A 12,263-nucleotide genomic window follows, 5' to 3' on the forward strand; every position below is an offset into this window, starting at 1 on the left:
GTGACTTTTGTTCTATTAATTTGAATTAAAATATATAAATGCCATTTCAAAAATAACCCAATTGGCAGTTTTTCTAATTTTTTGCCTACGCATACAAATACACATGGCCTATTTTATTCTGATTACACAAAATAAAAAAAATAAAAAAAAAGGATTTAGACTGTCATTACATAGAACCTGTAATTTGCCCTTTTTCATTTATCTCTCTTTTTCTGAACTCTCTCTTTTTTTCCCACTATATTCCCTTTTTATTAGTTCTGTTTTTCCCTCTTCTTTACTTCGAAGTGAAGACCTAAAGCTCTTGCCTCAGCACACGCCGAGCGAGCAACGCGCCGCCCCGCCGGACCACTACCGCCACCATCACAGGGCGGCGCACAACCGGACGCTCGGCCGCCGCCTGCTTCTCATGGATCTGGGTCGGTCCTTCTAGAGTCTCCTGAGGTCAGTGTCCTGAATCCGTCGTTCGCTGTCGAGTTTTGTTTGGTGAAGTGCGTTTCGGTTCGGCTTGTTGTGCGTATGAATCTCGAGCGAAAGATGAAATCATGGCGAATACCGCTTTGGTGGGTAAATCCCATCTTTTGCGATGCTTTTAGGATGTTTCGACTCTTACACACTAAACGAAAAAGAGAAAATTTCGAAGAGAACTTGAGTGTAGCAAGTTTGCGCCGATATCCGGCTTTTTTGCGGCTTGTTGCCATTGTTCTTCGTGGTTTTAGTATATGGGTCCTTTGTTTTTATCAGTAAATCCCTGCAACCTTTTATGGGAAATTTCGCCTGACGAAGGATAGCTAGTTAGTTGAGTTAAAGGAATGACCTTTATGATCAAGAGAGAGAAAGACTGGTTGAGAATTCGTCAAACGTGTTTGCTTTGTGCTTGTGCATCTATATCCAAAAACCCAGTTAGGGCGAGTGCAAGGATGGACTTCAGGATCATCGCGAATAGTGCTTTGGTGGGTAAATCCCATATCTTGCGATGGTTTTAGGACGTTTCGGTTATTAACAACCAAACAAAAATGAAAATTTTCGAAGAGAACTTGAGTGTCGCAAGTTTGCGCTGATATCTGGCTTCTTTGTGATTTGTTTCGATTGTTCTTTGTGGTTTTGATATTTGGGTCCTTTGTTTTTATAGGTAAATCTCTGCACTTTTTTATGGGAAATTTCACCCCACGGAGGATAGCTAGTTAGTTATGGTAAAGAAATGAACTTTATGATCGAGAGAGAGAGAGAGACTGGTCGAGAAGTCGTCAAACTTTTTTGCTTTGCGCTTGTGCATCTATATCCAAAGACCCAGTTAGGGCAAGTGCAAGGATGGACTCCAGGATCATTGTGAATAGCACTTTGGTGGGTAAATTCCATATCTTGCGATGCTTTAAGGATGTTTCGGCTATTACCAACTGAACAAAAAAGAGAATTTTCAAAGAGAACTAGAGTGTTGCAAGTTTGTGCTGATATCTGGCTTCTTTGCGGCTTGTTTCGATTGTTCTTTGTGGTTTTAGTATTGGGGTCCTTTGTTTTTATCAGTAAATTTATCAGTAAATCTCTGCACTTTTTTATGGGTAATTTTGCCCCATGAAGGATAGCTAGTTAGTTGAGGCAAAGGAATGAACTTTATGATCAAGAGAGAGAAAGACTGGTTGAGAAGTTGTTGAACTTGTTTGCTTTGTGCTTGCGCATCTTTATCCAAAAACCCAGGTAGGGTGAGTGTGAGGATGGACTCCAGGATCATCGCGAATAGCGCCTTGGTTGGTAAATCCCACCTCTTGCGATGCTTTTAAAATGTTTTGGCTACTACAAACCGAACAAAAAGAGAAATATTTGAAGAGAACTTGAGTGTCGCAAGTTTGTGTTGATATCTGGCTTCTTTGCGGCTTGTTTCGATTGTTCTTCATGGTTTAAGTATTTGGGTCCTTTGTTTTTATCGGTAAATCTCCGCACTTTTTATGGGAAATTTCGCCCCACGAATGATGGCTAGTTAGTTAAGGTAAAGGAATGAACTTTAAGATCAAGAGAGGGAAGAAAGACTGGTTGAGGAGATGTCAAATGTGTTTGCTTTGCGCTGGTGCATTTTATCCAAAAACCCAGTTAGGGCAAGTACAAGGATGGACTCCAAGATCATTGCGAATAGTGCTGTGGTGGTTAAATCCCATCTCTTGCGATGCTTTTAAGATGTTTTGGCTATTACCAACTGAAGAAAAATGAGAAATTTTTGTAGAGAACTCGAGTGGCACAAGTTTGCGCGGATATCTGGCTTCTTTACAGCTTGTTTTGATTGTTCTTCATGGTTTTAGTATTCGGGTCCTTTGTTTTCTATCAGTAAATCTCTGCACTTTTTTATGGGAAATTTTTACCCATGATGGATAGCTAGTTAGTTAAGGTAAAGGAATGAACTTTATGATCAAGAGGGAGAAAGAGTGGTCGAGAAGTCGTCGAGCTTGTTTGCTTTGCGCTTGTGCATCTTTACCCAAAAACCCCGTTAGCGCGAGTGCAAGGATGGACTTTGGGCGTGTTGTGTGTATTTCTTTACTTGTGCTGGCTCCGGACTCAGCCTACAGTTATTAATTTTTCTCTTCTCGTAGGTTCAACAGGAAGTGCGGTGCTAGACTATTGAATTGGAGGCAACTTCTTTTCCTAATATAGGATTAGGCTACAAATGGACCCTGTTAGTAGACTTAAGCCAATCTCAGGCCAAGTTGTTTCCTCCAAGCCGATATCTCTCCCTAAAGCTGCCAAGATCCTCTCCAAGTTTGTGACGGTTGAGAACGGTGCTTCCCATGCTATTAGCGCTTATCTTCAGCGTGCTTCCACTGCCTTTGATGAGCTGGTTCATTTGCACAAGGAACTAAAGGCCCCTAAATCTGAACGGAAAAGCATGCACCGTGAATTAGATTTTACGAAAGAGCTGCCTCAGGAGACTGAGCTGAGTGTGGCACCGAGACAGACTGTAGCAGATGACGTCAGTGAAGAGCCGAGTCATGGGGATCATGAGAGTTTTGGTGGTGATAGAAAAAAGGAAAAGAAGTCAAAGAAGAAGAAGGTGGATACAGATCATACTGGTAATCTTGGGGGAAATGATGGAAATGTTATTGACAGGGCAACCAAAGGTGACAGCCATTTAGCCAGTGAGGTTCTGGATGAAGTCTTTGGAAACCTGAGTAATGCAGGTGTAGCAGGTGAAAAGAAGAAAAATAAAAAGCAGCAGCAGAATTGGAAGGATGAGAAGGGCAATCTAGTTGAAAATGGGATGGAAGATGGGGTGAGGAATGATGGCACAGTAATAGCTGTTGACAAGGCAAAGAAGAAGGCGGGTGAGAGCAATGAAGGGGAGGAGAAAGGTGGAGAGGCTTCCTCAGAGCAGTCGAGTAAGAAGAAGAAAAAGAGAAAGGGAGGAGATGGCAGTAGTTTACAGGATAATGGGGTTGTAGCAAAAGAGCGAGAGAGTTCTAAGAAAAAGAGAGCGTGAGGAGATTGAAGAGGGGCGAGTAGAAGATGGTTTGATGGAGCATCTGAATAAGAAGTCAAAGAAGAGGAAAAACTCGGATGAACATTAGTTGGAAATAAGAGCAATTCATTTTTGCAGTTTTGTCCTCCTGTATTGGATTTGTAGAATTTTGGTCTGTGATGCTTTATAGGCACTTCCATTGTCGGTTAGGATGCTAAACACTACAAGGCAGAATATTTTTATTTTTCATTTACAAGCTCATATTTTCTTGTTTCATGTTCTGTAAGATTTGCTAGGAATGTTAATCCCTGCATAATTGCAGTGATGGAAACTGTATTAAGTGATCATACTGCCAATTGCTCTGTTTAGCTGAGTATAATCCTTTTATCTCTTATTATTTCTTGCACTATTGACAACTAATCAATGCATCTTTGCTATTTACTTGATTAAGGACCAAAAATCACACTTGCAATGTTGATAGTTTTGTTTGCTTTCTACTTGTGGGTTTCCCCATTGTTACCGCTTAATGCCTATTCTTCTGACAGTCTTGTGTCCTTTCAAAGTGCTGTGCACATTCTCTAATGGTAAAAAGTCTTGGGTACAAGAAAGGGGAAAGAGGGTTGTCAAATTTATTGTTATTGGGTCACCTGGCATTTTATTTCAACCGTGACACAGATTGTCCTTGTCATGCATTTGTTGCATTGTTGGAAGCTGGTTTGCTGAAATTGTTTAGGTGAAGATGATAGCATGGCCATGTTGGGTGCTTTTTCTTGCGGAAGGCTCTGGCTAAGCACTGAACGAGCGTATTGAGTCCATGGTCGGGGAGTTATTGAGCACAATTGTGAGGTTGCAAGCTGAACAACAGAAGCAAGAGCAAGACTTCCAGGTAATTAGCATGTGCCTGTTTTATCTCATGAATCTTCCCTCGATGCAATCTAATTATGAAGCTCATCGATCTGAAGTCATCAGGGAGGTTTGCTCCCTACAAAAAAAGGGTGCTATCTGGGATCATTTTGATTAGAAGCTATATCATCATTGAGAATAACAAGGATGTAATTGGATAAAACTACCACGATCCTGTTGGTGGCTGTACTCAGTATTTATTAGGATTTAGAGTAGATATTATCTGTAGGAGTTTGTACTGAAACCGTATTGCAACGAAAACCTTCTAACAAGTATTTGAAGAACTTGTCTATATTTTTTAGCACAAAGAATAAACAAGGGCTGGTGATTCCCTAATTGTCTAATCACTCATTCTACTGGATTTTTGCAGATTGCTATAATCATTTCAGATGGTTTCGGCTTCTCTTGTCATCCTTAAAGATGGTCTTATGACTTAAGCAAATAAGTACAGATTAAGTAGTTGAAAAATCCTAGTAACATTATACTCTGTGGTAAGAGTCCATTACTTTATTGTTTTGTATGCATAAACGTCAATATCAAATTTTTCACAGGAAGAGGTGTTTGAAAGAGCCCAAACGGCCAAGGAGAAAGCAGCCTGTGAAGCAATAGAAGCTCAGGCAGCAAAAACCTCATCCTTGACTACCAGTTCGGTTTCACCTTTGGCTGACTAGAATGCAGATTCTGATAGCAATGACCCTGTTGTAGGTGTATCATATGATGGATGACGATTCTGCTTTATGTGGAAGTGTAAATTGCACTTTATGCTTGGTAAGTCAATAACAAAATGGATCACCTCCATTCTCTTTGCCAGTTTACCTCCTGAGTTTTGTTTGTTGAGCTGAGCTATCTGAGCTTGTGATTTACTAGCTTGTGATCTGATGCTGGATTCTTAGTGCGACAACTCTTTTTTGGGGTTGAGACAGAGAGTTGTGTGTCGCTGCTGATGCATTATCCTTCATTGAACATCTGTTTGCTTCATAAATACGTTCATGACATGGTGTAGATAATTGCTCTTTAGATTGATGAACTGAATCATTGCAAAATTGTCATGTCTTGCCATGAACATCGAGGAGAATGACACTGAACTGTACCCGGTCATCCATTTCGCAAATCGGTAAGTAGCATGGTAATACTTGCCCTTCACATGTCACTTTTCCCCCTTCATTGGTGGAAGAATATCTATCTCATGCGGATTCCAAAACCACATTTAGTGCGATATTTCGAAGTTCCGAAGTCAATTCAAAGGATGGTCGATTGGACCCCTTGCAGGTGAAAACTATATCTCCACCATAACATGATTGCAGATGCTATGTCATATTCATGGTTTAACACTTAATTTGTGGCACCCTGCTCCAGCTTTCGCTGGGGGGCCAGTGCTGCTGGTCTTCTTCATGTGTGGCTTCAAAATTTCACTTGCGAGTTTATAGAGTGCTTGCTTCAACTGAGTTTTGTTTTCTTGTCATTGAAGAAACCTCCTGAGCACGGTACAGCTTCGCTCTTTGCAAGTAAATCTAGACTGTGGATGCGTACGTCGGCAGTAGCAAAAATGATTTTCGCGTTATCTCTTTCTTAAGGAACATGTTTCTCTGAATAATGAGCGCATGACCATTAGAACCATGATCTATATGGTTGATGGAAGCACGCGAACATATCCTCCGAGTAATGTAGTCTTGGAATAAGGCTGTCATATAGTAGTTGTTACGCTGTACTAATTGTAATCATAATTTGTTTAGATTATAATTCAAAATTGAGCATATAGCAAGTGATTATATTGGAAGAAATATATTATATTTCGGTAACTATCACTTTAATGGCCGGTCATGAGTTTGATGCCTCAGATACCAGCACGATATGAATAGTTAATATACAAATATTTATTTATCGTTTGATAGTTAATTTATGCATGTGATTTGAATTTAATCATTTGATAAGTGATTGTATGAAAATATTATATCGAAATTCAAGCATTAATTAATATAATTACATGGACTTTGGTCAATGAATAGTGTCTTTTACCAACACTAAAAAGGGCTCTTTGTCCTTGATATTTGATCATTGATGTGATCAAAATTTGAGAATGGCATGAGATCAAATCCCTGTTCCAATGCTTGCTATTCATTCTATTTCAGCATATATTTAGATATCAATTTAGTCGTCCATACCGCTAATCCTACTCATGAAACTGATTGCGATTGCTCCGTAACTTGCTAGTTGGAAATTCGGCTGCATCTTTTGCCCCTTCTAGCTGTCGCTAGCATCCCCAAAACTCGAGACTATGGAGAGCTACATGGTGTTATCACGCCATAACTTGGTTTGGAATTTCGATTGATCGCCCTCCTCAAACCTGTTGCATCCTCCGGCCGGTGCTATAGCTACCTCTACTTTGGGTTCTATCAAGAATTTATTGGCTAATGCAGTAACCTTGCATATGGTCCATTTCAGGTAATATATTGACAATCTTCTCATCCTCCAGATGAAATATGACTTGATTCTTACTTGGGATGCTTCAGCAGCTCATAAAACCCTTGGGAAACTTGACCAACATATGATAACAGCATCCAAAGGTCCACGCCTAAATTGACAACAACTTGCAGCCAAAATGATGATTCAGGCGAAAAGAACTTGGACGGCCAAAATCAATTGAGGAATGGGGCAATTCGCATAATGAACTGGCGATACCTTACAGCTACTTCTTAATGAGATAGACTATAATCAAAGTTCTGTGCTGTGATGACGACAAAAAATTAAGATGCCCACTTTTGGCATATCTTATGCTAAACGAACCCCTTACAATTTTCTGATGTTTAGAAGTCCTCGTCAAGCTTGAAGACAAAGTTCTTGCCACCGTCTTGAAGGCTCGACATCACAGATGCCTTCTGATACTCACCCACCCGTCTCTCGAAGAAATTGGCTTTTCCTCTGCACAGCAGAACAAAAAAGGATTAACAAACTCAAAGTTGGGCTGAATCCAGGAAGTTCAATCTATAAGGCTCAATCTGGAAACGGTGGTAGGTGGTCAAGAACAAAAAGCCTCACGTTAAACAATTCCCAGATAAACAAAACTTCACAAAGAAGCAAGTGATTCAAAACAAAGGGGAAAAAGCTATCAGACACGAACAAACAGGACACGACAAAAAAAATGTTGGAATCTATTCTTCAATCAATCCATATTCCTTGAAAGCATCATTGCTTACCACATTAGCTTTAGACTGAAAATGACTGCCATCTACCCTATTTAAAATTCTTCCACCAGAGTGACTATGAAATGATTCATTCAATAGCATGCTTCAGCATTAGCTTGAGATTGAAAATGATAGGTATCTACCCTATAGTCAGGCAAACAAGTTTGTTCCTTATAAAGTGCTTTTCATTTTATTATAGGATACACAGGCTAAAGACGAGAAGTACTACAGATGAGGTTATAATCTTCAAAGCAGAATTAGTCTGATCAGATGATCAATCACTGAGCTTATGAATCCAGGTTAATAAAGAAACCAAAACATCTAATCTTTGATACTCACTGCAAGGATATGAACTCCATCCACTCAAACGGGTTGTCCACGTTATATTTTTTCTGGCATCCTAAAGCAACCTGAAAATTTTTTAAAGCACGGATCAATAAGTTAGAGAAAATGCAACCACCCTAGAGGTGATAGAAACAACATTTAAGGGGCAAGGAAATACCAAAAGCCGGTCGGCGACAAACTTTATGTACTGGCTCATTAGATTTGAGTTCATGCCGATTAATGCGCATGGGAGTGCCTCGCAGACAAAATGGGTCTCTATTTCAACTGCTTCTTGAACAATTTTATGAACCTTCTCTTGATGTAGTTGCTTCTGCAACAAACTAACATGAAGGAAATCCATTAAAAACTTACCCATTAAAAAAAAAAAAAATTGAATCTCCTCATTGACCATAGCTAATTTTAACTCTGAAAAAGAAAAATCACCTGTACAGAAGGCAAGCGAAGTCACAGTGGAGGCCCTCATCTCTAGAAATGAGCTCATTCGAAAATGTCAGACCTGGCATCAATCCCCTCTTTTTAAGCCAGAAAATTGCACAGAAGCTGAATAAAACCAAAGGGGAAAATATCATGACTCCAAATAAAGCCATGTTATTCAAAAAGTTAAGCATTAAAATCTAGCTAACTCAGATATCAAGTGGAGCCAGTGAAGATTATCAAGAAAAGCACCTCCCAGAGAAAAAATTCCTTCCACACAAGCGAAAGCGACTAGCCTTTCCGCAAAAGAAGAGGAACTGCAAATCAGAAAATTAAGAATGAAAACGAACATCCAACTACTGATATGACCTCTGAGAATAATGTTAAATCACAAGTTAAGAATGAAAAGGAACATTCAACTACTGCATTGACCTTTAACATTATTCTCACATCCATCATATACTCAATACACAAGAAATGCCAAGACCAAATTTGCCAGAGGAAATGTACATGACCTTTGAATCCATTTAAGTGCCCATTTAGCCTTATCAGCCACACATGGGATGTTTTCAACTGCATTGAACAATCTGTGCTTCTCTCTTGAATCCTTTATATAAGTCTCCAGAAGTAAGCTGTACATCTCTGTAAGATTCCATAAAAGTATCCAATAAACAATGAGCACACGTTACATAACACTGAATAATAATAAATAATTAATCCAATAAGCAATACCTGAATGAACATTCTCCATTGCAATTTGAAATCCATAAAAGGCTCGAGCCTGAAATGTATTTAGAGGAATTAATCTACCAGACATTTGAAGAAGATAAAAGCAAGGACCAATCTAATAATGAGTATTCCACCAACCATTGAAGGACTGCAAAAAACATGGGATAGGAACAAAAAATGGAAAATGAAGAGAAATGAGATGGATATTTGCATTGAGAGAGAGACAACATAAGTGGGAAACTTATCCCATATGGCTTATATGTTCAAACTCACTATTTTAGAGCACAGTGATAATTCATCATGGGTGTTCCTTCTTTTAGTGTCAGATTTCACAACTGAACATCAATGCTATAACAGAATAGCACATTCAAGCCCCAATAGGATCTAAGTCGAATATATTAACGACTATCAGATTCTTCATCTAATAAGGGTTACCTCTGGAGCTTGAACGTCATTTAAAAATCTTGCAGCCAAGTTCTCTAACACAATACCATCTGATGCAGCGAAAAATGCCAGCACATGGCTTATGAAGTGCTTCTCGGAGCTTGTCAAAGCTTCCCAGTGCTGCAAATCCTGAGACAGATCAACTTCTTCGGCTGCAAACCCATCAACGGGTGACTATTAGACAATTGAGATGGATGATGCAGAGAAATGAACTGGTGCTTGTTGTCCAGTCTGATAAAATAATTATAAAACAATCAGTGTCTGCACATGTGGAATTACGAATATTCTCATGAAACCTGCTTGCATCTTAGTGAGCCAATGCCATGCAAGACTGAAATACGAGGTGTCATCCATTATGACCTTAAGATTGTGGATATGCGATGCACTGAACCAAGATGTATGCTCCAGAGTTACTTTCAAAACAAGTACAGGATTCACGTGTTCTTCAAAGAATTCAAATTTCTTCATCTAAGATCTGAACATGTGCACCAACACAATTGAGAATGGCTAGAACAAATGGGTTTGACTGAAAATATGAAAATCTTTGTAAAATTGCCATTCAAGTTCATTAACAACCATCAGTCATTCTAATTGTGGTGCAAGCCTTGGTCTCTAATCATATCTTCTCTATGACAAAAGAAAAAAAAGAAAAAAAATACTCCACAGCATTATTCAATCATTCTCCATTTCTTAAAAAAAAAAATTACATATGTGAAGCCTTCGATGCTAAAATTGGAATAAATACATGATCAGACTACGGAACCTCTGACAAATGGCCTCCATCAAAAGTGGGGAAAACTTAAGAGTCCCTTATACAGAGCAACCAGGCGAATGTGAAAGTACAGGGCAACAAGTCAGTAGAATCCTGATAAAGCACAGAGTAAAATATCCCAATTACCAAGCAAATACAATTTCCATTCAAACAAATCACGGGATGAACGCAAGTAAAGAAACAAAGAGGCAATTCTCGAAACATTCCATGATTTTTTCGTCGATTAATTTCCAGGCAGTACCGCATATAACTACATCACTCCAATAAAACAGGGAGAGAAGCCATCACACATGATGAAACAGAACAGGGGAAATTCAAGAACACATTCACAAACGCAATTCCAAGAAAAAAGGGGAGAATTGCAGGGCAGCACCAGTCCAGAAACTGGCCTCAGCCTTCTTGTACATCTCCCAGAGCGGCTTATACCGAATGGGGAACATGCAAAACCTCTGCTTTTGCTCCTTCAGAAGCGGCTCTTCTTCCTCTTCCCTGGCCTCCTCCCTCTCTGCTTCATTTCTCAGAGAACCCATTTCCCTCTCTGCCTCCCTCGTACAAAACTCTGATGGAATTCGTTTATATGTGGCCAAAGGGGATGTGGAGAAACCCCACAAAAACCCTACAGCAGAAAAATCCAACACAGTGAGAGAACCCGAGCGAAGTGATGAACGGAAAACGATGATCACCCACGAAAACGTTTCTGGATTTTTGTCTGTTTCCAGGCTTTCTTGCATGGGAGGTTCGGTCGATCCGGCGGTTGCTTCAGAGGAAGAGAACTGCCGGGCCGAGATGGGCCAACTTATGTGGGCCGACCGGTGGCCATCTACTCCGTTCGGTAACCTGGTCCAACAAGAGGTTAACCAGATTTCGGTGTTTTTCCGGCGAAAACCAGAATTGAATCAAAGAAACACCAAGTCAAGGAACATTCTCCGCCATACAAGTGCCACCGGCGGAGTCATTGAAGAAAGAGATTATTACGCATACAGTCCTTAAATTTTGAGCCAATATAAAATGTCATCTATAAATTTTAACCTTACGTGTAAGATCGAATATGGCCCATGTCCTTTTGATATATATTTAATATAATCCATGAACTATATGAAAATCTAATATTCTTCTTCTATTAATTCAAATTCAAAGATGACGTCGAATATTTTTATATAGTTTAGGGATTATATTAAATATGAACCAAAAGTTTTAAGACCATATTGAATAAATTAAAAGTTTAAGGATGACATTGCAAATTAGATTAAAGTTCATAGACTACATTAAATAAATAAAATGTTGAAGGTCAACATTGTACATTGAGCCAAAAGTCAAGAACTATTCATATCATTTTTCATTAAAAGAAAAGGTCTTTAATCACAATTATTTCTTTCGATCCAAAGGGGCACCAAAGCCCCACATGGAAGAGCATTCCCCATGGGATTCTTGGCTTCTAATACTGAATCTTACTCTGGTTGTCTTCGCAAATCCAATCCTGCATATTCTTGTCAAATTAGCTTTCTCAAGGTGGTAGGAATTCCTAAGTCATTCAAAAATATCCTAGCCATCAAGCAAGCTCGGAAAAGCTGAAATCTGAGACAATTTGTTTGGACATTAAGTAGCTATCTAGATGCGATGACATTATTGACGGCAATGCTATTGTCCAAACTTTAAGCCAAATAAAATGACCTATCCTGGGAAGAGTCTTCGTTTTCCAAATTCAGGACCACCTTCGATTCATCAAGCATTCTTCCTTCACTGCCATATCTGGAATCTTTCAACAAAAACTCATGATATAATTAAATATCAAAATTCTGTGATCAAAACAACCAATTCATCATCCCAAATGTATTCGTAAGGCATGAGGCTTAAGTTGCTACAATCAACTAAGCCGTCGAGGAACGCTCGTCGTTAGTCACGAACAAAAACAGGCCAAATCACGCGAAGGGCCGACGCCCTTGGTCCCAACACAACCGGCTTCTATCGCAGACGAGCCATGCCAGGCCCAACCCACGTCGTGCCGTGTCAGGCCATGGCTCGACAGTGGAGCATG

General features: G+C 39.5%; 2 protein-coding genes and 1 long non-coding RNA gene across 3 annotated transcripts; 2 read left to right on the forward strand and 1 right to left on the reverse strand.

The window, feature by feature from the left end:
* Nucleotides 1-279: 279 nt before the first annotated feature.
* Nucleotides 280-3,836, forward strand: LOC104424909. The gene is made up of 2 exons (XM_010037439.3): nt 280-441; nt 2,577-3,836. The coding sequence occupies exon 2, from the start codon at nt 2,651-2,653 to the stop codon at nt 3,458-3,460; it is 810 nt and encodes a 269-aa protein (XP_010035741.2). The 5' UTR covers nt 280-441; nt 2,577-2,650; the 3' UTR covers nt 3,461-3,836.
* A 497-nt stretch (nt 3,837-4,333) lies between these two features.
* LOC120290932 lies at nt 4,334-5,157 on the forward strand. The gene is made up of 2 exons (XR_005548727.1): nt 4,334-4,833; nt 4,894-5,157. It is a non-coding gene; the product is annotated as an uncharacterized LOC120290932 (long non-coding RNA).
* Nucleotides 5,158-6,856: 1,699 nt separating this feature from the next.
* LOC104424921 (ribonucleoside-diphosphate reductase small chain A) lies at nt 6,857-11,066 on the reverse strand. Its single transcript, XM_039305397.1, has 9 exons — nt 10,602-11,066; nt 9,448-9,608; nt 9,016-9,064; nt 8,799-8,925; nt 8,538-8,600; nt 8,293-8,412; nt 8,027-8,189; nt 7,864-7,934; nt 6,857-7,261 (listed from the first exon to the last, which is right to left on the reverse strand). The coding sequence occupies exons 1-9, from the start codon at nt 10,957-10,959 to the stop codon at nt 7,147-7,149; spliced, it is 1,227 nt and encodes a 408-aa protein (XP_039161331.1). The 5' UTR covers nt 10,960-11,066; the 3' UTR covers nt 6,857-7,146.
* Nucleotides 11,067-12,263: the final 1,197 nt, after the last annotated feature.

Source organism: Eucalyptus grandis, chromosome 2 (assembly GCF_016545825.1).
Source record: "Eucalyptus grandis isolate ANBG69807.140 chromosome 2, ASM1654582v1, whole genome shotgun sequence".
Classification (NCBI taxonomy): Eukaryota; Viridiplantae; Streptophyta; class Magnoliopsida; order Myrtales; family Myrtaceae; genus Eucalyptus; species Eucalyptus grandis.

Bases quoted from the DNA above. Each gene is read 5' to 3' on its own strand.
- LOC104424909 (XM_010037439.3), top strand. From the start codon at position 2,651: ATGGACCCTGTTAGTAGACTTAAGCCAATCTCAGGCCAAGTTGTTTCC.
- LOC104424921 (XM_039305397.1), bottom strand. From the start codon at position 10,959: ATGCAAGAAAGCCTGGAAACAGACAAAAATCCAGAAACGTTTTCGTGG. The intron at 9,065-9,447 runs GTAACCCTTATT...AATACATTTCAG, and splicing joins ATGACGTTCAAGCTCCAGAG to GCTCGAGCCTTTTATGGATT. The intron at 8,413-8,537 runs AGGTGCTTTTCT...TTTGGTTTTATT, and splicing joins GAAGGAATTTTTTCTCTGGG to CAGCTTCTGTGCAATTTTCT.